Below are 24,621 nucleotides of genomic sequence, written 5' to 3' on the forward strand. Positions count from 1 at the left end.
TGCGGCCCAGTAAGCACCAGAATGGCCCAGTAAGCACAGGACGGGCCAGTAAACACCAGTATGGGCCTGTACGCACCAGTAAACACCAGTAAACACCAGTATGGGCCAGTACAGGCCAGTAAACACAGTAAACATCAGTATGGGCCGGTAAACACCAGTAAACACCAGTACGGGCCAGTAAACACCAGTAAGAGCCAGTACACGCCAGTAAGCACCACTATGGGCCAGTGTGGCCCAGTAAACACCAGTATAGCCCAGTAAGCACCAGTATGGGCCAGTACACACCAGTAATGGCCAGTATGGGCCAGTACGGGCCAGTAAACACCAGTATGGGCCAGTACGGCCCAGTAAACATCAGTATGGGCCAGTAAACACCAGTAAACACCAGTACAGGCCACTAAACACCAGTATGCACCGGTACGGGCCAGTAAACACCAATACAGGCCAGGGTGGCCCAGTGCCCCCATTGTGCCCCATGGCACCCCCACCCTGGGATACTCCCAAGTGCTCCCAGTGCCCCCATCCCAGTGACCCCAGTGCCTCCCAGGATTCCCAGTGCTCCCAGTGACCCCAGTGCTCCCAGTCCCTCCCAGGATTCCCAGTGCTCCCAGTGTCCCCAGTGCTCCTAGTGTTCCCAGTCCCCCCAGTGCCCCCAATAATCCCAGTGTGTCCCAGTGTGTCCCAGTGCCCCCAGTACTCCCAGTGCCCTCAGTGTGTCCCAGTGCCCCCAGTACCCCCAGTGTCCCCAATGTGTCCCAGTGCCCCCAGTACTCCCAGTGCCCCCAATGTGTCCCAGTGCCCCCAGTGTGTCCCAGTGCCCCCAGTACTCCCAGTGCCCCCAATGTGTCCCAGTGCCCCCAGTGTGTCCCAGTGTACCCAGTACTCCCAGTGCCCCCAGTACTCCCAGTGCCCCCAGTATGTCCTGGTGCCCCCAGTACTCCCAGTGCCCCCAGTACTCCCAGTGCCCCCAGTATGTCCTGGTGCCCCCAGTACTCCCAGTGCCCCCAGTGTGTCCCAGTGTCCCCAGTACCCCCAGTGTCCCCAGGCCAGCTCAGCGCGCCGTGGGGCTGGGCAGGGGCAGGGGCCATCCTGTGCGGTGCTGAGCCGAGCCGTGCCGTGCTGTGCTGTGCTATATGGTGCTGAGTGGTGCTGTGCCGTGCCGAGCCGTGCTGTGCCGAGCCGTGCCGTGCCATACCGCGCTGTGCCGTGCCATGCCACACTGTGCCGTGCTGTGCCGTACTGCAGCAAGCCGTGCCGTGCCACACCGTGCCGTGCCGTACTGCACCGTGCCATGCCGTGCTGTGCTGTGCCAGGCCATGCCGTGCCATACTGCACTGTGCCATGCTGTGCCGTGCCGTGCCGAGCCGTGCCGTGCCGTACTGCACCGTGCCATGCCGTGCCGTGCCGTGCTGTGCCGTGCCGTACTGCACCGTGCCATGCCGTGCCGTGCCATGCTGTGCCGTGCCGTACTGCACCGTGCCATGCCGTGCCGTGCCGTGCTGTGCCGTGCCATACTGCACCGAGCCGTGCTGTGCTGTGCCACACCGTGCCATGCCGTGCCATGCCGTGCCATTCTGTGCCATGCTGAGCCGTGCCGTGCCGTACTGCACCGAGCCGTGCCGTGCCACACCGTGCCATTCTGTGCCGTGCCGTGCCGCACTGCACTGTGCCGTGCCGTGCTGTGCCGAGCTCCCCCATGCCACGCTGTCCCATGCCGTGCCGTGCCGTGCCACTTGTCCCTGTGCTGTGCCGTGCAAACACAAGCCGTGCCGTGCCGTGCCACGCCGTGCCATTCTGCGCCGTGCCATGCTGTGCCGTGCTGTGCCGAGCCGAGCTGTGCCGTGCTGAGCCGTGCCGTGCCGTACTGCACCGAGCCGTGCCGAGCTCCTCCGTGCCACGCTGCTCAGTGCCGCACCGCTCCGTGCCCGCTGCCCCCGGCGCCGCGTGTCCCGGTGCACCCCCGAATCCAGGGGCACGACCCCAAGGCCCCCACGTTTGACCGGTCCCGGCGGTGCCACACGAAGCCACCGGAACCAAGACCCCGAGGACCGCTTTTGACTCCTTTATTGCCACCGACCCACCAGCGGCCACCACCGCCGTGGCCACCACCGCGGCCGCCACCGCGCCACCCCCGGCGCCCCCTCACCCCCCGTCCCCCCGCCACCCCCCGCCGCGGTGCCGCGCTCGCAGGGCGCGCTGCAGGGCCAGGCAGGCGGGCGGCAGCACCCACGGGCGCAGCTCCGGCCACAGCCCCCCAGCACCCATCAGGACGGCGCCCAGCGCACCGGGCCCGTCCGCCAGCAGCGCCGCCAGCGCCAGGACGGTGCCGGAGGCGGCGGCGGTGGCCCCGCGGGCGGCCAGCGCCCGGCCCTCGGCGGGGAGGCGCGCGGCGGCGGGGGCCAGAGCCACGGCGGCCGCCAGCAGCAGCGTGGCCGTGCCGGTGTCGCCGCAGTGCCACAGGAAGCCGAAGGCCAGCAGCGGCTGCGCCAGCACCGCCGACACCCAGCAGCCCGGCAGCGGGTCGGGGTCCCCGGCGGCGTCCCCAAAGACGTCCCCGAGGGCGTCGCAGGCCGCGCACAGCGCCTGCAGGGCGAAGGCGGTGGCGGCGGCGCCGTTCACCTGCGGGGGAGAGGGGTTGGTGGCACCGGCGGCGTGGCGCCCGTGGTGTCGTGACGCCCGTGGTGTCGTGATGCCCGTGGTGTCGTGGCGCCCATCGTGTCGTGGCACCCATGTCATGGCACACGTCATGGCACCGGTGTCGTGGCACCGGTGTCGTGGCACCTGTGGTGTCATGGCACCCGTGTCGTGGCACACGTCATGGCACCGGCATCATGGCACCAGTGTTGTGGCACCCATGGCGTTGTGGCACCAGCGTCACCGCACCCATGTCATGGCACACGTCACGGCACCGGTGTCGTGGCACCCGTGGTGTCGTGGTACCAGCATCATGGCACCCGTAGTGTCATGGGACCCGTGGTGTTGTGGCACCCGTGGTGTCGTGACACCCATTGTGTCGTGGCACCAGTATTGTGGCACCTGTGGTGTCGTAACGCCCATGGTGTCGTGGCACCGGTGTCGTGGCACCTATGATGTCGTGACGCCCGCGGTGTCATGGCACTGGTGTCGTGGCACCTGTGTCAGGGCACACGTCATGGCACTGATGTCGTGGCACCCATGGCGTTGTGGCACCAGCGTCATCGCACCCATGTCATGGCACACGTCACGGCACCGGTGTTGTGGCACCCGTGGTGTCGTGGTACCAGCATCATGGCACCCGTGGTGTCGTGACGCCCATCATGTCATGGCACCAGTATTGTGGCACCCGTGGTGTCATGGCACCTGTGGTGTTGTGGTGCCCATGGTGTCGTGGCACCCGTGGTGTCGTGGCACTGGTGTCGTGGCACCCATGTCATGGCACACGTCATGGCACCAGCATCATAGCACCGGTGTCGTGGCACCCATGGCGTCATGGCACCAGTGTCACCGCACCCATGTCATGGCACACGTCATGGCACCAGTGTCATGGCACCCATGGTGTCGTGGTACCAGCATCATGGCACCCGTAGTGTCATGGGACCCGTGGTGTCGTGGCACCTGTGGTGTCGTGGCACACATCGTGGCACCGTTGTCATGGCACATGTCATGGCACCACCATCGCGGCACCCGTGGTGTCGTGGTACCGGTGTTGTGGCACCCATGGTGTGGTGGCACCCGTGTCATGGCACGCGTCGTGGCACCCGCGGCGTGGTGGCGCGGTGCCCGGCTCACCTGGCGGGTGCGCAGCGCGGAGGCCAGGCTGACGGCGCTCAGCACCGCGTTGGGCAGCGCGGGGCCGGGGAGCAGCGGGGCTGGGGGCATGGGGGTGGGATGGGACGGAGGGGCCTGGAATGGGGGGGAAGGGGTGGGGTGGGTAGGGTGGGGGGCACCCTGCTGCACCCCACGGCACCCCGCGGCACCCAGTAACACCCCCATGGCACCCCACAAAGAACATCCCTGTGGCACCCCAAGGCATCCTGCACCGACCCACGGCACCCCATGGTGCCCCACGGCACCCCATAACACCCCATAACACCCCACGGCACCCCATAACATACCCCCAGCACCCCATAACAGCCCCACCACACCCCGTAACCCCATGACACCCCCATGGCACTCCATAACATCTCAATAATGACCCCCCCCCCCGAACCCCATAACGACCACCCCGCACCCCATAGAACCCCCCTGCACCCCATAACAGCCCCACCGCTCCCCCCAGCACCCCATAACCCCGTAACACCCCCATGGCACCCCCGACACCCCCTAAAGAACACCCCCAGGGCACCCTATAACACCCCCCCCCCGATACCCCATAGAACCCCCCAGCACCCAATTACAGCCCCCCAGCACCCCATAACAGCCCCATGGCACCCCATAATGTCCCCCCAGCACCCCATAACAGCCCCCCATAACCCCCCCATGGCACCACCGACACCCCCTAAAGAACACCCCGTAACATCTCCATAATGACCCCCCCCGCACCCCGTAGAACCCCCCAGCACCCAATTACAGCCCCCCCGCACCCCATAACGACCCCCCCGCACCCCTTCACATCTCCACGACCCCCCCCGGACACCCCAGGGCACCCCCCGCACCCCGTAGAACCCCCCCGCACCCAGTTACAGCCCCCCCACACCCCATAACACCCCGCACCCCTTCACATCTCCACGACCCCCCCAGGGCACCCCAGGACACCCCCCACACCACAGAACCCCCCCAGCCCCCCAGCCCCCCATTTACACCCCCAGGGCACCCCATACCGACCCCCCCCCACCCCACAGAGCCCCCAAGTCCCCCCCCCAGCGGGCGGGGCCCCGTTTTGGGGGCGGGGCCGCTCCCGCAGCCGGGCCGTGGGGGCTGGGGGCCCGATCCCCGCCCCCCCCCCAACCTGCTGGGACCCCCGCACCCCCCCCCCTCCCCCTTCCCCTCCCCCACCCCCCCCTCCCCCTCCCTACCCGCTCTCGGCGCCCCCCCCCGGAGCTCGGCGCCGGGCCGGCAGCAGAGGGGGCGTGGCCTCGCGGGTGGGCGTGGCCTCGCGGAGGGGGCGTGGCCTCACGGGTGGGCGTGGCCTCGGGGATGGGGGCGTGGCATCGGGGATGGGGGCGTGGCCTCGGGCTGGGGGCGGGGCGATGGGCGGGGCCTGGGCTCCGCGCGGGATCCCAGCGCCAGGAGCGCCCGGGGGGGGGGGGGGGGGGGGGGGGTCCGCGCGTGTCCCCCCCCGTGCCCCCCCCCCCACTGTCCCCATGTCCCTCCCCCCGATGCCCCCCCCCCAAATGCGGTCCCCAAGTGCCCCCCCCCACGTGTCCCCGAGTGCCACCATGACCTTGTCCCCCCCCATGTCCCCCCCCCAATATGTGTGCCCCCCCCCCCCAGTGTCTCCCAGTATCCCCCCCCCCCATGTCCTGGTGTCCCCCCAGGTGTCGTCCCCCCCCCCCAGTATGTCCCAGTGCCCCCCCCCATCCCAGTGTCCCCCCCATCCCAGTATGTCCCAGTGCCCCCCCCCATCCCAGTGTCCCCCCCCATCCCAGTATGTCCCAGTGCACCCCCCCATCCCAGTGTCCCCCCCCATCCCAGTATGTCCCAGTGCCCCCCCCATCCCAGTGTCTCCCCCCATCCCAGTATGTCCCAGTGCCCCCCCGTGTCCCAAGGTGCCCCCCCCCCGTCCCCCCACCACAGGTGGTGGCCCTGGGGGGGGGGGGGGGGCGGTGGCACTGGGGAGGAGACCCCCCCGTACTGGGAGCACTGGGGGGACCCCGGGGGGGGCTGGGGGCACCCATCTGCGACCCCCCCCCCCCCAACAGCAGCCTCTGGGCTCGGCCCCCCCCAAGCTTTTATTGGGGGGGGGGGACACAGGGACATGAGGGGGGGACATGGGGGGGGTGGCGGGGGGGGGGGGCAGAGGGGGGGTCCCCATAGTGGGGTCCCCGGGGGGGGGGTCCCAATATTGGGGTCCCTATGGAGAGGTCCCCACGGGGGTGTCCCCATGGGGGGTCCCCATATTGGGGTCCCTATGGGGGGGTCCCCACGGGGGTGTCCCCATATTGGGGTCCCTATGGGGGGGGTCCCCATAGGGGTGTCCCCATGGGGGTGTCCCCATGGGGGGGTCCCTGCAGGGGTGTTTCCAAGGGGGTGTCCCCATACTGAGGTCCTTATGGGGGGGTCCCCGTGGGGGTGTCCCCATATTGGGGTCCCTATGGGGGGGGTCCCCACGGGGGTGTCCCTGTACTGGGGACCTGGGGGGGGGGGGGCATGTCCCCAATGGGGGGGGGGGGTCATGGGGGTGTCCCATAGGGGTGTCCTCGTGGGGGGGGTCCCCATATTGGGGTCCCTATGGGGGGGAGTGTCCCCATGGGGGGGTCCCTGTGGGGGGGGTTTCCAAGGGGGTGTCCCCATATTGGGGTCCCCATGGGGGGGCTCCCTATGGGGGTGTCCCCGTATTGGGGTCCTTGGGGGGGAGGTGTCCTTGTGGGGGTGTCCTTGTGGGGGGGTCTCCATGGGGGTGTCCCCGTATTGGGGTCCCACGGGGGGGCCCCCCTAGCCGTACAGCGGGGGGGGCGCGGTGTCGGCGGGGTGGCTGAGCCAGACGTCGAAGACGCTCTTGTTGGGGGGGGGGCGCGGCCAGGGGCCCCCCCTCGGGCTCAGCCGGGGGAGGGGGCGGGGGACGGGACCCCCGCGGGGGGGGGCGCCACGGGCAGGACCCCCCAGCGCAGCGCCAGGACGGGGGGGCCGCCGGGGGGGGCCACGGCGTTGGGGGCCACGGCCGTGCTGTAGGAGGTGGGCAGCTGCCCCCAGCACCCGGGGGGGGCCCAGGGCAGCGGGGGGGGTGGGGGGGGCCCCGACGTCTGGGGGGGCCCCGACGTTCGGGGGGGGCTCTCGGCGTCCCCCTCCCCCCCCCCCCCGGGGGTCCCGCAGCAGGGAGGCGATGGAGAAGGGGGGGGGTGCCCCGGGGGGGGCGGGGGGCCGGGGGTAGCGCTGCCCCCGCAGCACGAAGGGGGCCAGGTCGCGGGCGAAGGGGGCGCCCCCCCCGGCCCCCCCCCGCCCCCCCCCGCGCCACCGCCGTGTTCTGCAGGCGCAGCGCCTCGGGGGGGATGCGGCTCACGTCCACCGTCCAGTAGTTGCCCTTGGCCGACGGCTTCGAGGGGTCCTTCAGCACCTGGGGGGGGGCACAAAGGGGGGGGGGCAAAGGGTGGGACAGCTGGGACCCCCCCCAAAAAATGGGAACTCCCCAAAATGGGAACCCCCCAAACTCCCCCATACGGGACCCCTGGAGGCACTATTTGGGACCCCAACCTGCTGCCCCCCCCCCCCAATATGGGATCCCTTGCTCCCCCCCCCCCCAAAATGGGACCCCTTGGCCCCCCCCCCAAATGGGACCCCCCCTGGTGGCACCATTTGGGACCCCAAGGTGCAGCCCCCCCCCCAAGATGGGACCCCCCAGCCCCCCCATAGCCCCCCCATTCTGCCCCCCCCCCAAATTACCCCCCCACAACCCCCCCCCTCCAACGGACCCCAGGTGCCCGTAGGCAGGACCCCAACCCCCCAACCGCCCCCGGGCCTCCCCCCTTGTCCCCCCCCCGTACCCCGTGCCCCCCCCGTGCCCCCCCCGTGCCCCCCCCGCGCCCCCCCCGCCCCCACCTTGGCGAAGCAGGCGTTGGAGGAGAGGTTGTGGCGGATGGAGTCCTTCCAGCCCTGGTAGCGCCCCGAGAAGAAGGGGAAGAGGCTGCCCACCTCCTGGATGATCTGGGGGGGGGCACGGGGGGGGGGTCACCACCTGCCCCCCCCCTCCACCCCCCCCCCCTGCCCCGACCCCTCCCCCCCCGCGCCCCGCCCCGGCAGGCGGCGCCAGCGCTGCCCCCCCCCTCCAGCCCCTCCCCCCCCGGTGGGAATGGGGCGGGGGGGAGGGGGGGGGAGGGGGGGGGGAGGGGGAGGGGGGGGCAGGACCCGCCCCCCCCCTCCAAGTGCCCCCAGGGCTCCACGTGTCCTCCCCAGTGCTCCCAGTGCCCCCATCCCAGTGCTCCCATTCTAGTGCTCCCAGTGCCCCCCAGTGCCCATATGCCCCCATCCCAGTGCTCCCAGTGCCCCCCAGCCCCCATCCCAGTGCTCCCAGTTCCCCCCAATGCCCACGTGTCCCCCCCCCCAGTGCTCCCAGTGCCCCCCCCCTCCTTGCCCACGTGTCCCCCTCCCCGCTCCCAGTTGCCCCCAGCGCTCCCAGTTCCCTCCCGTTGCCCCAGGTCCCGCCGCCCCCTCCCCGCTCCAGTGCTCCCACTTCTCCCAGTACCCCCAGTTTCCTCGGTGCCCCCCCCCCAATGATCCCAGTGCTCCAGTTCCCCCTGGTGATCCCGGTCCCCCCAGTGCTCCCAGTGCCCACGCGGTTCCCCCAGTCCCTCCTGGTGTTCCCAGTTCCCCAGTCCCTCCCAGTGTCCCCAGTCCCTCCCAGTGCCCCCAGTTCCTCCCAGTGCCCCCCAGTTCGTCCCAGCGCCCCCATTTCCCCCGTTCCCCGAATCCCCAGTCCCTCCCAGTGTCCCCAGTTCCTCCAGTGCCCTCCCAGTGCCCCAAATCCCCCAAGTCCCCCCGGGGTCTCATCGCGGCGCCCCCCGGCCGTGTCCCCATCCCGGTGCCGGTCCCGGTGTCCCGGTGCCGGTCCCAGGGCTCATCCCGGTGTCCCGGCCCCCATCCCGGTACCCATCCCCATGTCCCGGCCCCGGCCCCAGTGTCCCGGCCCCCATCCCGGTGTCCCGGTGCCGATCCCAGTCCCGGTGCCCCATCCCGGCCCCTATCCCGGCCCCCCATCCCGGTGCCATGTCCCGGTCCCGGCCCCCATCCCGGTCCCGGTCCTGGTGTCCCGGTGCCCATCCTGGACCCGGTCCCGGTGCCCACCCCGGTGTCCCGGTTCCGGTGCCGGTGCCGGTGCCGTACCTGGGCCAGCTTGAGGCGGCGGCCGGGGCGGCGCGGATGACGAGGGCGATGAGCGCCAGGTAGGAGTAGGGCGGCTTCGGGTGCCGCCGGTACCGCTGCGGGCGGGCCCGGGGGGAACGGGACGGCACCGGGAGAGGCATGGCCGGGGGGGGAGGGGGGGAGAGGGGGTTTTGTGGGGAGGGGAGGGGCGGGGGGAGGGAGGGCAGGGGAGGGGAGGGGGAGGGGGTGGGATGGGGATGGGATGGGGATGGGATGGGGATGGGGATGGGATGGGGATGGGGAAGGGATGGGGATGGGATGGGGATGGGGATGGATGGGATGGGGATGGGATGGGATGGGGATGGGGATGGGGATGGGATGGGGATGGGATGGGGATGGGATGGGGATGGGATGGGATGGGGATGGGATGGGATGGGACGGGGATGGGGATGGGATGGGGATGGGGATGGGGATGGGATGGGGATGGGGATGGGGATGGGATGGGGATGGGATGGGATGGGGATGGGGATGGGGATGGGATGGGGATGGGATGGGATGGGATGGGGATGGGGATGGGGATGGGATGGGGATGGGATGGGATGGGATGGGGATGGGATGGGGATGGGATGGGGATGGGATGGGGATGGGGATGGGGATGGGGATGGGGATGGGATGGGGATGGGATGGGGATGGATGGGATGGGGATGGGGATGGGATGGGACGGGGATGGGGATGGGATGGGGATGGGGATGGGGATGGGGATGGGATGGGGATGGGATGGGGATGGGATGGGATGGGGATGGGATGGGGTGGGGATGGGGTGGGATGGGGTGGGATGGGGATGGGGATGGGATGGGATGGGATGGGGATGGGATGGGATGGGATGGGGATGGGGATGGGGATGGGATGGGATGGGGATGGGGATGGGGATGGGGATGGGATGGGGATGGGATGGGGATGGATGGGATGGGATGGGATGGGGATGGGATGGGATGGGACGGGGATGGGGATGGGATGGGGATGGGGATGGGGATGGGATGGGGATGGGGATGGGGATGGATGGGGATGGGATGGGATGGGGATGGGGATGGGGATGGGATGGGGATGGGATGGGATGGGATGGGGATGGGGATGGGGATGGGATGGGGATGGGATGGGATGGGATGGGGATGGGGATGGGGATGGGATGGGGATGGGATGGGGATGGGGATGGGGATGGGGATGGGGATGGGGATGGGATGGGGATGGGATGGGGATGGGATGGGATGGGGATGGGATGGGATGGGACGGGGATGGGGATGGGATGGGGATGGGGATGGGGATGGGGATGGGGATGGGATGGGGATGGGATGGGGATGGGATGGGATGGGGATGGGATGGGGTGGGATGGGGTGGGATGGGGTGGGATGGGGTGGGGATGGGATGGGGATGGGATGGGGATGGGATGGGGATGGGATGGGGTGGGGTGGGATGGGATGGGGACAGGATGGGGACGGGATGGGATGGGATGGGGGATGGGATGGGGATGGATGGGGATGGATGGGGTGGGGATGGGATGGGGTGGGATGGGGATGGGGTGGGGATGGGGTGGGATGGGTGGGATGGGGATGGGGATGGGGATGGGATGGGATGAGGGATGGGATGGGGATGGGATGGGGTGGGGTGGGATGGGATGGGGACAGGATGGGGACGGGATGGGATGGGATGGGGATGGGATGGGGACAGGATGGGATGGGATGGGATGGGATGGGATGGGGATGAGATGGGGATGGGGTGGGGATGGGATGGGATGGGGATGGGGATGGGGATGGGGATGGGATGGGGATGGGGAAGGGATGGGGATGGGGATGGGATGGGGATGGGGAAGGGATGGGGATGGGGATGGATGGGGATGGGGAAGGGATGGGGATGGGGATGGGGATGGGATGGGGATGGGGAAGGGATGGGGATGGGGATGGGGATGGGGATGGGATGGGGATGGGATGGGGATGGGGATGGGATGGGATGGGGATGGGATGGGATGGATGGGGATGGGGATGGGGATGGGGATGGGATGGGGATGGGGATGGGGATGGGGATGGGATGGGGATGGGATGGGTGATGGGGTGGGATGGGGATGGGGTGGTGGGATGGGATGGGGATGGGGATGGGATGGGGATGGGGATGGGGATGGGATGGGGATGGGATGGGATGGGATGGGATGGGATGGGATGGGATGGGATGGGGATGGGATGGGGATGGGATGGGGATGGGATGGGGTGGGATGGGATGGGGATGGGGATGGGATGGGGATGGGACTGGGGATGGGATGGGGAAGGGGATGGGATGGGGATGGGGATGGGGATGGGGATGGGGATGGGGATGGGATGGGGATGGGATGGGGATGGGATGGGGATGGGGATGGGATGGGATGGGGATGGGGATGGGATGGGATGGGGATGGGGATGGGATGGGATGGGATGGGGATGGGGATGGGATGGGATGGGATGGGGATGGGATGGGATGGGGATGGGATGGGATGGGATGGGGATGGGATGGGAATGGGATGGGGATGGGGATGGGGATGGGGATGGGATGGGGATTGGGGATGGGATGGGGATGGGATGGGATGGGATGGGGATGGGGATGGGATGGGGATGGGGATGGGATGGGATGGGATGGGGATGGGATGGGATGGGATGGGGATGGGATGGGGATGGGGATGGGGATGGGATGGGATGGGGATGGGGATGGATGGGATGGGATGGGATGGGGATGGGGATTGGGGATGGGGATGGGGATGGGATGGGGATGGGGATGGGATGGATGGGAATGGGATGGGATGGGGATGGGATGGGGATGGGACGGGATGGAGGATGGGATGGGGATGGGGATGGGATGGGGATGGGATGGGATGGGGATGGGATGGGGATGGGGATGGGATGGGGATGGGGATGGGATGGGATGGGGATGGGGATGGGATGGGGGGATGGGATGGGGATGGGGATGGGATGGGACGGGGATGGGACGGTGGATGGGGATGGGGATGGGATGGGATGGGATGGGGATGGGATGGGATGGGGCATGGGGATGGGATGGACGGGATGGTGGGGATGGCATGGGGATGGGGATGGGATGGGGATGGGATGGGGATGGGATGGGATGGGATGGGGATGGGGATGGGGATGGGATGGGAGGGATGGGGATGGGATGGGGATGGGGATGGGATGGGGATGGGATGGGATGGATGGGATGGGGATGGGATGGGATGGGGATGGGATGGGATGGGACGGGGATGGGGATGGGATGGGGATGGGGATGGGATGGGGATGGGATGGGGATGGGATGGGGATGGGATGGGATGGGATGGGGATGGGGATGGGACGGGATGGGATGGGGATGGGGATGGGATGGGGATGGGACGGGATGGGATGGGATGGGGATGGGGATGGGATGGGATGGGGATGGGATGGGGATGGGATGGGATGGGGATGGGGATGGGGATGGGATGGGATGATGGGATGGGATGGGGATGGGATGGGGATGGGATGGGGATGGGATGGGGATGGGGATGGGATGGGATGGGATGGGATGGGGACAGCACCCCAATATGTTCATGCCGGGAGCTGTTCCCATGTGAGCCCCCCGCTACCCCCCCAGGTCCCAATATGGGGCCACTTCTGTACTGGGGGGTGACAACCCTGGCCCCAGGCTGCCCAGGGAGGTTTTGGGGTCTCCTGCAGGGACATCCCAACCCCCCCGGGGGCCGTCCCGTGCGCGGTGCTCGGCGTGAAGGGGTCGGACCGGGGGTTCCCCAGGGGTCCAGGCTAACCCCGGCCTTTTGGGGTCAGAGCTGGGATAAAGAGGCCAAGTGCAAGGCCCTGACCTTTGGCCGGGCGATCCCAAACCCTGAACGTGTCTGCGGGGTGGACGGACGGACGGACAGAGGGACGGACGGACGGACGGGGAGGGGCCCCGAGGGCCCTGCGGGTGCCGGTGGGCGAGGGGCGACCCCGAGCAGCGGCGGAGCTGGGGGCGAGGGGGGGGGGTCGTGCCCCTCGGCCCCGCTCTCCCGACCCCCCTCAGGAGAGCCGGGGGGGTCCCTTTGTGGGGTCGGGATGGGACCGGGGGGGCTCGGAGCTCATGGGGGGTTTTAGGGGTCCTGGGGGGGTCGTGCCCATGCGGTCATGGAGCCGGGGGGGGCTCTGACACCCCCCCCTCCTGCCCAGCCCCCGCCGTGACCCCGTGCTGGGGGCTGTAGCCAGGCCCCCCCCCCCATCCCCCCTCTCCCTCCCTCCTGGGGAGCTGGAGCCGGGCGGCAAACAACAAAAGGAGGGGGGAGGGGGCACTGGGAGCACTGGGAGCACTGGGATGAGGACACTGGGGTCACTGGGCTGGGGGCACTGGGGGCACTGGGATGGGGGCACTGGGAGTACTGGGATGGGGTCAGTGGGAGCATTGGGGGCACTGGGATGGAGACACTGGGGGCACTGGGCTAGGGACACTGGGAGTACTGGGATGGAGGCACTGGGTTGGGAGCAGTGGAAGCATTGGGGACACTGGGGGGGGGGCACTGGTAGCACTGGGCTGGGGGCACTGGGGGGGCACTGGGGGCACTGGGGGCACTGGGATGAAGACACTGGGGTCACTGGGCTGGGGGCACTGGGAGTACTGGGATGGAGGCACTAGGATGGGAGCATTGGGGACACTGGGGGGGGGCACTGGTAGCGCTGGGATGGGGCACTGGGGTCGCTGGGAGCACTAGCATGGGGTACTGGGAGCACTGGGGACACTGGGAGCACTGGGACGGGGCCACTGGGAGCACTCGGGGGGGCACTGGGAGCACTGGAGGCACTGGGAGCACCGAGATGGGGGCACTGGGGGCACTGGGATGGAGGCACTGGGAGCACTGGGAGCCCTCCCCCACCCGTGCCGTTTGCCTGCTCCGGCCCCGTGCCCCGGGGCTGCCCCCCCCCCCCCCTCCCCCCACCCCTCCCCTCCCCCTCCCCCCCTGTCGCTGTCGCCGTCCCGCTGTGCCCCCCCCGGGGGTGCTCAGCCCCTGACAAAGGACGGCGCCTCGAGTCGCGGCCCTGGGGGCACTGGGAGGGACTGGGAGGGACTGGGGGGGGGGGAGGGTCCCGGTTGGGGGCGTTCCGGGGGTCCCAGTGGGGGTCGGGGGTCCCATACTGGGGGCTGGGGGTCCCATACTGGGGGCTGGGGGTTCCATATGGGGGGGGGTCCCATGGGGGGGTCCCGGGGGGGGGGCTCTGGGGGTCCCAAGGGGGGGGGCCCGCGGGTCCACAGTGGGGGAGGGGGCTCAGCGGGGTCCCATGGGGGGGGTCCGGGGGTCCATAGGTGGGGCTGCACGGGGGGGTCTCATGAGGTTCCCCCAGGGGTCCCAATGGGGGGGGGGGGCAGCCCGTTGGGGCCCCATTTAGGGGATTTTGGGGTCCCGTTGGGGCTCCGGGGGTCCCGTACCTGGGGCTGTGGGGTTCCCGTTGGGGGGGGGGGCTGGGGTCCCATAGGTGGGGGGCAGCACGTGGGGGTCCCATGGGTGGGGGTCCAGGGATCCCATATGGGGGGGGTCCGGGGTTCCCATTTTGGGGGGGCTGCACGTGGGGGTCCCATGGGTGGGGTCCAGGGGTCCCATATGGGGGGGGGCAGCACGCTGGGGTCCCATATGGCGCCCCCAGGGGTCCCATATGGGGAGGGGCAGGGGTTCCCATTTTGGGGGGGGGGCAGGGGTCCCATAGGTGAGGGACTGAACGTTGGGGTCCCATATGGGGGGCCCCAGGGGTCCCACATTGGGGTCCCACACATTGATCCCCCCAACCCCCCCCCTCGATCCCCTCTGTGCCCCCCCCGTGGCCCTCCCCCCCCGGTCTCTCCCCCCCCATCCCCCCCCCCCCCGTGGCACCCCAATAATGGGGGGGGGGCAGCGGGGGCAGCCCCAGGTGGGGGGCCTGGGGGGGGCCATGGGGGTCCCCCCCCCTCTACGGGACCCCCCCCGGGGCTCCTGAGCCCCCCCAAAATGGGGCTGGGGCCGGGATCGGGTCCCCCTCCCCCTTGGGGCGCCCCCCGGCGGGGTGGGCTGGGGACAACGACCGCGGGTGACCCCGCGCCGGCCGGGGCTCCAGGCCACGCCCCCCGCAGGCCACGCCCCCCTCGGAGCTCCGCCCAATCAGAGCACCGCCCCTGGCCACGCCCCCTTTAAGTCCCGCCCCTCCCAGCCCCGCCGCCATCTTGGGGGCGGCACCTCCCCTCCCGCCCCTCCCCTCTCCCGGCCACACCCAAGATGGCGCCGCCCCTCATTTCCGCCCGAGGCCCCGCCCCCCACCGGAAGTGTGGGCGGTTGCCATGGCAGCGGCGGCCCCGCCCCGGCAGCGGCGCGGAAGCGGCGGCGGCGGCGGCGGTACCGGGGGGGGGGCGGGGGGGGGTGGGGGGCGGGGCTTCCGGGAGGGGGCGGGGCCGTGGGGGGAGGGGGGAGGGGGAGGGGCGGCCTCCCCGGGGGGGGGGCTGGGGGGTGGAGGGGGAGGGGAGTGACGTCATCAGAGGGGGTTTTGGGGGGGAAATCGGGAGGGGTGGGGGTGGGGGGGGAGGGGAGGCTGGGGGAGGAGGCTGGGGGGGGGGGGGGAGAGGGGGGAGGCCGGAGTGTAACGAGGCCGGCGGGTAACGAGGTGGGGAGGTAGAGGCCGGTGGGTAACGAGGCCGCTGAGTAACGAGGCCGGCAGGTAACGAGGCCGGAGCATAACGAGGCCGGCGGGTAGAGAGGTGGGGAGGTAGAGGCCGGTGGGTAACGAGGCCGTCAGGTAACGAGGCTGGCAAGTAGAGAGGCCGGCAGGTAGAGGCCGGTGGGTAACGAGGAGGGCAGGTAGAGAGGCCAGCTGGTAATGAGGCTGGTGGGTAATGAGGCCGGCAGGTAACGAGGCCGGAGCATAATGAGGCCGGCGGGTAGAGAGGCTGGCAGGTAAGGAGGCTGGCTGGTAACGAGGCCGGTGGGGAAGGAGGCTGGAGGGGAAGGAGGCTGGAGAGTAACGAGGCCTGGCGGTAGAGAGGCTGGTGGGTAATGAGGCCGGAGTGTAATGAGGCCGGCAGGTAACGAGGCTGGTGGGTAACGAGGCGGGGAGGTGGAGAGGCCGGCAGGTAGAGGCTAGGAGGTAACGAGGCCGGTGGGTAATGAGGCTGGAGCATAACGAGGCTGGTGGGGAACGAGGCTGGAGAGTAACGAGGCCTGCAGGTAGGGAGGCCGGTGGGTAACGAGGCCAGAAGGTAACGAGGCCGGAGCGTAAGGAGGCTGGCAGGTAACGAGGCTGGTGGGTGACAGGGCAGGCGGGCGGAGAGGCCAGCAGGTAGAGGCCAGCCAGTAACGAGGCCAGCAGGTAACGAAGCCGGCAGGTAACGAGGCTGTAATATAACGAGGCGGGCAGGTAACGAAGCGAGCAAGTAATGAGGCTGGAGCATAACGAGGCCGGCAGGTAACGAGGCTGGAGAGTAACAAGGCCCAGGGGTAGAGAGGCCGGCAGGTAGCGAGGCCGGAGCATAATGAGGCCGGCAGGTAACAAGGTGGGGAGGTAGAGAGGCCAGCTGGTAATGAGGCTGGTGGGTAATGAGGCCGGCAGGTAACGAGGCCGGAGCATAACGAGGCCGGCGGGTAGAGAGGCCGGCAGGTAAGGAGGCTGGCTGGTAACGAGGCTGGTGGGGAAGGAGGCTGGTGGGTAATGAGGCTGGAGAGTAACGAGGCCCGGGGGTAGAGAGGCTGGTGGGTAACGAGGCCGGAGTGTAATGAGGCCGGCAGGTAACGAGGCTGGTGGGTGACGAGGCGGGGAGGTGGAGAGGCCGGCAGGTAGAGGCCAGGAGGTAACGAGGCCGGTGGGTAATGAGGCTGGAGCATAACGAAGCTGGTGGGGAACGAGGCTGGAGAGTAATGAGGCCTGCAGGTAGGGAGGCCGGTGGGTAACGAGGCCAGAAGGTAACGAGGCCGGAGCGTAAGGAGGCCGGCAGGTAACGAGGCTGGTGGGTGACAGGGCAGGCGGGCGGAGAGGCCGGCAGGTAGAGGCCAGCCAGTAACGAGGCCAGCAGGTAACGAAGCCGGCAGGTAACGAGGCTGTAATATAACGAGGTGGGCAGGTAACGAGGCGAGCAAGTAATGAGGCTGGAGCATAACGAGGCCAGCGGGTAACGAGGCCAGCGGGTAACGAGGCAGGAGCGTAACGAGACCCGAGCATAACGAGGCCGCCAGGCGCCTGCTCCCCGCCGTTAGCCCCAAGGTCACCGGGACCGTGACCCCCGGGCCGGTGACGGACGGATGCACGGACACGCGGCCGCCCGGCCACCCCCCGCCCGGTGCTCCCGGTGTCACCGGCACAGCCCCAGGCTCGGTGCCGGCGTTTCGGGGTGGAGCGGCCTCACCACCTCCGCCGGCCTCACCGCCTGCGGCCTCCGGCACCAGGACCCCCGCCGGTGCGCGTCCCTGCGTCCGTGCGTCCGTCCCGCCCCGTCCCGCCGGCCCCGAGGCTGACCGGAGCCACGTGCTCGGCTTTGGGTGAAAAAAAGCGGGATTCGGTGCCGCTTTCGGCGACCCCCCCGTGGGGGGGAGTGGGGGGGGGGTTGCCGCGTGCCGGCGGCGCCGTGCCGGCGTCCGGGCGTTGCCGCGGGCTGGGCCGGGCCGTGCCCGAAGCAAGGTCCGGCGGGGAGCGGCGCGGCGCCCTCACCGCGCCCTCGCTCCCGGCAGCCTTCGGCCTCGGCACCGGCACCCCGGAGGAGGAAGAGGAGGAGGAGGAGGAAGAGCGAAGGCCACCGCGTGCCGCGGGCGATGCTCGGCGCACGGGGGTGACCCCCACGGCACCGGCATGCCCCCGGGGGCCCCGCGGCCAAGCCCCGAGCCCCCCCCCGCCGCCGCCGCCTCCGCCGCCGCCGCGGCGATGGCCGAGCACGCGGAGCTGCTGGCGGAGATGCCGGCGGTGAGCAGGATGAGCGCGGCCGAGCGCCTGAAGCACGCCCAGAAGCGCCGCGCGCAGCAGCTCAAGGCCTGGGCGCAGCTGGAGAAGGAGGCGCGGGGCGGCGGCGACGGCGGCGGCAGCGGGGCGAGGAGGAGGAGGAGGAGGAAGAGCGACGGCGACGACGGCGAGGGTGAGGGCGGCGCGGAGAAGCGCGTGAGGTTCCCCGCCAACGTCCGGCTGCTGGAGGCGGCCGCGCGCAGCGACCTGGAGGAAGGTGGGCACGAGGAACGTCCCCGGTGTCACCGCGACCCCCCCCGGTGTCACCACGACCCTCCCGATGTCACCACCACCCCCTGGTGTCACCACGAGCCCCCCGGTGTCACCGTAACCCCCCAGTGTCACCACAAGCCCCTGGTGTCACCATGACCCCCACAGTGTCACCATGACCCCACAGTGTCACCATGGACCCCCTGGTGTCACCACACCCCCCCGGTGTCACCACCACCCCCCCGGTGTCACCGTCCCCCCGTGACGGCCACCATCCCCCCGCCACCCTCCCCACGCCCGCGGCGGGGCCGTGGCCGTCGTGGCGTCCCCACGCGTGCCGGGGACGTCCCCGGGGGTGGTTGGGCGGGGGGGGCCGGGACCCCGGTGAGGAATTTTGGGGACCCCCCCCCCACCCCCCCCCCCCACCCCCTCGCAGTGCGGCAGCTGCTGAGCGCCGGCGCCAGCCCCGACCTGTGCAACGAGGACGGCCTCACCGCGCTGCACCAGGTCAGCCCCCGGCCTCCCCGCGGTCCCCGTCCCGGTGCTGCTCCCGGTGCTGGTCCCGGTCCCGGTGCCGGTGCCCGGTGCCGGTCCCGGTGGCGGTGACGCGCCGCCCGCCGCAGTGCTGCATCGACGACCTGGGGGAGGTGGTGACGCTGCTGCTGGAGGCCGGCGCCGGCGTCAACGCCCGCGACGCCGAGCTCTGGACGCCGCTGCACGCCGCCGCCACCTGCGGCCACCGGCACCTGGTGGAGCTGCTGGTGGCGCGGTGAGCGCGGGGCGGGCGGCGTGGCCCCCCCGTGTCCCCGTGTCCCTGTGTCCCCATGTCCCTACATCCCCGTGTCCCCACATCTCATGTCCACGCGTCCCCGTGTCTCACCTCCCCGTGTCGCTGTGTCCTTGCAGTGTCCCCATGTCCCCGTGCCTCGTGTCCCCGTGTCCCCATGTCCCTACATCCCCGTGTCCTCGTGTGCCCATGTCCCCGTGTCCTCATGTCCCTGTGCCCCTGCATCTTTTTGTCCTCGTGTCCTCGTGTCCTCACAGCATCCCCATGTCCCGTTTTGCGTCCCCGTGTCCCCATGTCCCATGTCCCCGTGTCCTCATGTCCATGCGCCCCCACGTCTCACATTCCCACGTCCCCGTGTCCTCACAGTGTCCCCGTGTCCTCATGTCCCCATGTCTCACACCCCCGTGTCTCACTTTCCCATGTCCTTGTGGTGTCCCCATGTCCCTCTGTCCCCACGTCCCCACGTCTCACATCCCCATGTCCTTGTGGCATCTCCATGTCCCCACGTTCCCGTGTCCCCAAGTCCCCATGTCCCCACGTCTTTGTGGTGTCCCCACGTCCCTGCCTCCCTGCATCCCCACGTCCCTGTGTCCCCACGTCCCCACCTCTCACGTCCCCATGCCCCTGAGTCCCCGTGTCCCCATGTCCTTGTGGCATCCCCCTTTCCCCACGTCCCCGCGCTTCATGTCCCCATGTCCTCGTGTCCCTGCATCCCCATGTCCCCACGTCCCTGTGGTGTCCCCACGTCCCTGTGGTGTCCCCACATCCCTGTGGTGTCCCCATGTCCCTGTGGTGTCCCCACGTCCCTGTGGTGTCCCCATGTCCCCCTGTACCCACGTCACCACGCCTCCTGTCTCTGTACCATCCCCATGGCACCCCCGTTTCGCCACGTCCCCACGTCCCCACATCTCCCGGCCCCATGTCCCTCCGTCCCCACGTCCCCACGTCCCCACGCCCTTGTGGCGTCCCCGCGCCCCCACGCCTTACGCCACCCCGCTCCCGTCCCCACCGCAGCGGCGCCAACCTGCTGGCGGTGACGTCCGACGGCGACATGCCCTACGACCTGTGTGAGGACGAGGCCACGCTGGACTGCCTGGAGACGGCCATGGCCGAGCAGGGTGAGCGCCGCGACCGCCGGCTGTCCCCCCGTCCTTCCGCCCGTCCGTCCGCCCGCCACGTGTCCGTCCGTCCGTCCCGCAGGCATCACGCAGGCGCGCATCGAGGAGGCGCGCGGCGCCACGGAGCGGGCGATGCTGGCGGACGTGCGGGCGCTGCTGCAGGCGGGCGCCGACCTGGACGCGCCGGGGGCGCGCGGCGCCACGCTGGTAGGGACTTGGGGGGGGGGGTGGACGGGGACGGGGACACCCACCGGGGTCCTCCGAGCCCCCCGCCCCCGCTGTGTGTTGTCCCCCCTTCCCCTCCCCGCAGCTGCACATCGCGGCGGCCAACGGCTACGTGGAGGCAGCTGAGCTGCTGCTGCGGCACGAGGCCAGCACCAGCGCCAGGGACGAGGACGGGTGGCAGCCGCTGCACGCCGCCGCCTGCTGGGGACAGGTGGGGACGGGGCGCCGGGGACTGGGGGGGGACACGCGGGTGACGGTGGGGGACGGTGCCGGTGACGCCGTCACCGCGCAGATCCCGCTGGTGGAGCTGCTGGTGGCGCACGGCGCCGACCTCGGCGGGAAGTCGGCGATGGACGAGACGCCGCTGGGTGAGCGCGGCGAGGGGCCGCGGGGGCCGCAGGGGGGCATGGGGACAATGGGGACCACGGGGACCACGGGGACCATGGGGGCTATGGAGACCAAGGGGACCTTGGGGACCGTGGGGGCCACGGGGCCTGTAGGGAACAGAGGGACCAGGGGGGGCATGGGGACAACGGGGTCCGCTGGGGACAGCAGGGACCACGTGTGTCATAGGGACCGTGGGGGTCTACGGGGACCTTGGGGGTCTACGGGGACCATAAGGACCATGGGGTTCATAGGGTCCATTGGGGTCTATGGGGACCATGGGGGGTCTGTGGGGACCATGGGGGGTCTGTGGGGACAATGAGGACTGCGGGGCTCGTAGGGACTGTGGGTGTCTATGGGGACAATGAGGACCGTGGGGGTCTGTGGGGACCGTGGGGGTTATGGGGATATTGGGGGCCACTGGGGACAACAGGGACCATGGGGAGCCACAAGGACCATGGGGGCCGTTGGGGACAGCAGGGACCACGTGGGTCATAGGGACCATAGGGTCTTTGGGGACCATAAGGACGTTGGGGTCTATGGGGACCGTGGGGGTCTATGGGGACCATAAGGACCATGGGGGTCTGTGGGGACCATGGGGGTCTGTGGGAACAATGAGAACCATGGGGGTCATAGGGACCATGGGGCCTACGGGGACCATGAGGACCATGAGGTTCATAGGGCCCATGGGGTCTATGGGGACCATGGGGTCTATGAGGACGATGAGGATCATGGGGCTCATAGGGACCGTGGGTGTTTATGGGGACAATGAGGACTGTTGGGGTCTGTGGGGACCGTGGGGCCTATGGAGACCGTGGGGGTCACGGGGATACTGGGGGCCATTGGGGACAGCAGGGACCACGTGGGTTATAGGGACCGTGGGGTCTATGGGGACCTTCGGGGTCTGTGGGGACCGTAAGGACCATGGGGTTCATAGGGTCCATGGGGTCTGTGGGGACCATGGGGAGAGCAAAGAGCATGGGGGCCATGGGGACCATAGGGTCTGTGGAGACCGAGGGGACGATGGGGGGGACAGTGGGGGCCATGGGGTCTACGGGGACTGTGGGGACATTGAGGACCTTGGGGACAGCAAAGATTTTGGGGCCATAGGCACCATGGGGTCTATGGAGACCGAGGGGATCGTTGGGGAGGACCATGGAGGCCACAAGGAGCATGGGGACTGTGGGGACTGTAGGGACTATGGGGACTGTAGGGACTATGGGGACCCTGGGGACACTGGGGACTATGGGGACCATGGGGGGGCCACCAGGACCATGGGGGGGCCACCAGGACCATGGGGGGGCCACCAGGACCGTGGGGCCTATGGAGACCGAGGGGACCACGAGGCCCGCAGGGGCCAAGGCGGACCACGGGGACCCTTCCCCTTCTCCATGTCCCCGTGTCCCCGTCCCCCCGCCCGCCCCCCCGGGTGGCCGCAGACGTGTGCGGGGACGAGGAGGTGCGCGCCAAGCTGCTGGAGCTGAAGCAGAAGCGCGAGGCCGTCCTGCGCTCGCACCGCAAGCACCGCTCCTCGCTGCAGCGGAGGACGTCCAGCGCCGGCAGCCGCGGGTGAGAGGATTTTGGGGGGTCAACCTTTGGGGTCGGGGGGGCGATGTGCCCCCCCCAGCTGAGCCCGTGTCCCCCCCCCCCTCACCCCCCCCAGCAAGGCGGCGCGGCGCGCCAGCGTGACGGAGCGCAGCCAGCGGTACCGGCGGGCGCAGGCGCGCGAGGCCCTGGTGTGGCAGCGGGGCCGAGGCCAGGAGGAGGAGGACGAGGACGGGGCGGCGGAGGCCGAGCCGCGGCGCTGCCTCCAGGTGACGTGGTGGGACCGGATTTAAGGGGGGGGGGGGTGGGGGGTGGCGGTGGTGTCACACCTGGGGGGGCTCCTCGGTGTCACCGAGCGGTGGCGCCGTGCCCTGGGGTGTCTTTGGGGGGAGGTCCCGGGGGGGGCGCAGGGTCCTGGGGGCTCCTTGGTGTCGGGGTGGGGAGGTCCTCGGGTGTCACCGGGTGTCAGCACCGCGTCCTGGGGCCGCCCTTGAGGTGTCGTCCCTCGGTGTCACCGCGCGGTGCCGTGCCATCCCTGGGGGGGGTGTGTGGCGTCCCTCGGTGCCACCAAGCCTTGAGACCCCCCCCCCACCTTCCAGGACCCCTCCCCGGCATCGTCCCCGTCGCCTCCGGACGCCGCCGACCCCGTCCCCGCGCAAACCCTGGCGGAGCTGAAGCGGCAGCGAGCGGCCACCAAGCACCAGCAGCACCAGCACCAGCAGCAGCGCCCCACGGAGCCGCCCCACGGCTGCCCCCCGAGCCCCGACCCCCCCCCTTTGCTACGCCTCACGGCCCCCCCCGAGGAGCCGCCGGCCCCCAAGCAGCGCTGCTGCAAGGTGATGTGAGGTTGGGGGGGGTTGGGGGGGCACTTATGGGGCAGAAGAACCCACTTGGGGGGGGCACCCGACGGCGCGGGGACGCCCGAGCGGCCGTACGGCCGCTCGGGCGTCCCCGCGCCGTCGGGTGCCCCCCCCGCCTCCACCCTACAAAATTTCCCGCTACCCAAATCGAAGCTTTTTTGCACCAAAACCGCCGTCTCCGCGCCGTCTTTCGCCGCCCCTCGCGACCGCGCGCGGCGTCGGTGTCGGCGTCCCCGTCCCCCAAGCGCTGCCGGGGCCCCCCCCGGGGACGCGATGTCACCTCCGAGGCGCTGTAAAAATAGCAAGGCGGCCGCCCCCCCTAACCCCCCCCTCACCCCATAGCTATGGGGCTGGGAGAGCCCCCCCCGACACCGCCCAGCCCCACTCCTGCGGGCAGCCCCCCGGGGCGGCGCTGCCACCTGCCCCACAAGTTGGGGGGCGCAGCGGGGTTGCCCCCACGCTATGGGGTTCTGGCGCCCCATAAGTCGTCCCCTCCCTGCCCCCCCCCCGCCTTGCCCTGCCCCACGGCGGGTGGGGGGTCGCGGCCCCCCGGCAGCTGCCGCGTTATATTTAGGGACCCGCAAAGGTCAGGCGGTGGCGGCGGCCGCGGTGGCGACGCGGCGGCCTCGCTGCCCCACGGCTGCCCCACAGCGCGCGGACGCGGGGTGAGCCCGGGGGGGGGGTGGAAGGGGAAAAAAAAAAAAAAAAAGGGGGGCGGGGGGGGTGGGGGAGAGAAGTGGGGCGGCCCCACGGCCAGCGCCGCCCCACAACGTGTGGGGCTGATAAGGGGCCCGCAGCCGGGGGCCCCCGCGGGAATGGGGTGGGGACGGGGGAGCACGTGGGGCTGGGACCCACGGGAGCCCGGGAACGAGTATGTGGGGCTGGGACCCACGGCAGCCCGGGAGGGAGGGGGGTGTGGGGCGCTGAGGGGGCCACGGGGTGGGACGCCCCATGGGGAAGGGGGGGGGGGGGGCGGTTATGGGGTGCCCCACATGCAAGGGTTGGGTGCGGGCACCCGTGGCTTGGGGACTGGGACCTGTAAATGTTTGGGGAGCGGCTGTGGGGCGCAGCGTGGGGGGCTGTGGGGCGCAGTGTGGGGGGTTACGGGGCTCAGCGTGGGGGGGGGAGCTATGGGGCACGGTGCAGTGGGGGCTGTGGGGCACGTGGTTGCTTTGGGGACTGGGTGTGAGGCTATGGGGCAAAGCGGGGGCGCTATGGGGCACAGCATGGGATGCTATGGGGCTCAGCATGGGACGCTATGGGGCACAGCATGGGGGGGCCATGGGGCACAGCATTGGGCATCCCCATGGGGGACAGCATGGGGGGCTATGGGGCACAGCATGGGTTCTGTGGGGCACAGCGGGGGGGGGGGGTCCCTATGGGGCACAGCATGGGCACTATGGGGCCTAGCATGGGGCACAGCATGGTCACTATGGGGCACAGCACGCCTTGCTATGGGGCAGCGCGGTGGGTCACTATGGGACGCAGAGCAGGTACTGTAAGGCACAGCGGTGGGTTGCTATGGGGCTGAGTAGTGGGTTGCTATGGGGCACAGCGCTGTAGGGCAAACTATGGGCACTATG

General features: G+C 70.3%; 3 protein-coding genes and 1 long non-coding RNA gene across 9 annotated transcripts; 1 reads left to right on the forward strand and 3 right to left on the reverse strand.

The window, feature by feature from the left end:
• Positions 1 to 2,049: 2,049 nt before the first annotated feature.
• TMEM276 (transmembrane protein 276) lies at positions 2,050 to 5,059 on the reverse strand. Its single transcript, XM_080583685.1, has 3 exons — positions 4,995 to 5,059; positions 3,769 to 3,882; positions 2,050 to 2,619 (listed from the first exon to the last, which is right to left on the reverse strand). The coding sequence occupies exons 2-3, from the start codon at positions 3,856 to 3,858 to the stop codon at positions 2,143 to 2,145; spliced, it is 567 nt and encodes a 188-aa protein (XP_080439811.1). The 5' UTR covers positions 3,859 to 3,882; positions 4,995 to 5,059; the 3' UTR covers positions 2,050 to 2,142.
• Positions 2,708 to 3,741, reverse strand: LOC308191360. Its single transcript, XR_013947914.1, has 3 exons — positions 3,173 to 3,741; positions 2,989 to 3,132; positions 2,708 to 2,781 (listed from the first exon to the last, which is right to left on the reverse strand). It is a non-coding gene; the product is annotated as an uncharacterized lncRNA (long non-coding RNA).
• Positions 5,060 to 6,640: 1,581 nt separating the features above from the next.
• On the reverse strand, positions 6,641 to 9,095 carry FOXH1 (forkhead box H1; the record flags this gene model as incomplete). The annotated part of the gene is given in 5 exon segments (XM_080582383.1): positions 6,641 to 6,842; positions 7,016 to 7,192; positions 7,675 to 7,779; positions 8,956 to 8,984; positions 8,987 to 9,095. Coding segments are annotated over 5 exon segments (585 nt in total). The 3' UTR covers positions 6,641 to 6,677.
• A 6,086-nt stretch (positions 9,096 to 15,181) lies between these two features.
• PPP1R16A (protein phosphatase 1 regulatory subunit 16A) lies at positions 15,182 to 23,081 on the forward strand. Of its 6 annotated transcripts, XM_080580727.1 has the most exons (13): positions 15,553 to 15,784; positions 16,041 to 16,436; positions 16,709 to 17,088; positions 17,645 to 18,126; positions 18,556 to 18,626; positions 18,743 to 18,888; positions 19,921 to 20,024; positions 20,107 to 20,231; positions 20,335 to 20,460; positions 20,542 to 20,617; positions 22,073 to 22,202; positions 22,297 to 22,447; positions 22,778 to 23,081. In XM_080580727.1, exons 3-13 carry the CDS (start codon positions 17,060 to 17,062, stop codon positions 23,021 to 23,023), a joined length of 1,686 nt encoding a protein of 561 aa, XP_080436853.1. In that variant the 5' UTR covers positions 15,553 to 15,784; positions 16,041 to 16,436; positions 16,709 to 17,059; the 3' UTR covers positions 23,024 to 23,081. The 6 variants fall into 6 exon arrangements, with proteins under 6 accessions (XP_080436857.1, XP_080436853.1, XP_080436855.1 ...); XM_080580730.1 differs by lacking the exon at positions 16,709 to 17,088 and having other exon boundaries at positions 15,554 to 15,784; positions 16,041 to 16,580; XM_080580728.1 differs by lacking the exons at positions 15,553 to 15,784; positions 16,041 to 16,436 and having other exon boundaries at positions 16,742 to 16,962; positions 16,993 to 17,088.
• Positions 23,082 to 24,621: the final 1,540 nt, after the last annotated feature.

The sequence above is a fragment of the Anser brachyrhynchus genome (assembly GCF_964034855.1).
Source record: "Anser brachyrhynchus genome assembly, chromosome: 2".
Classification (NCBI taxonomy): domain Eukaryota; kingdom Metazoa; phylum Chordata; class Aves; order Anseriformes; family Anatidae; genus Anser; species Anser brachyrhynchus.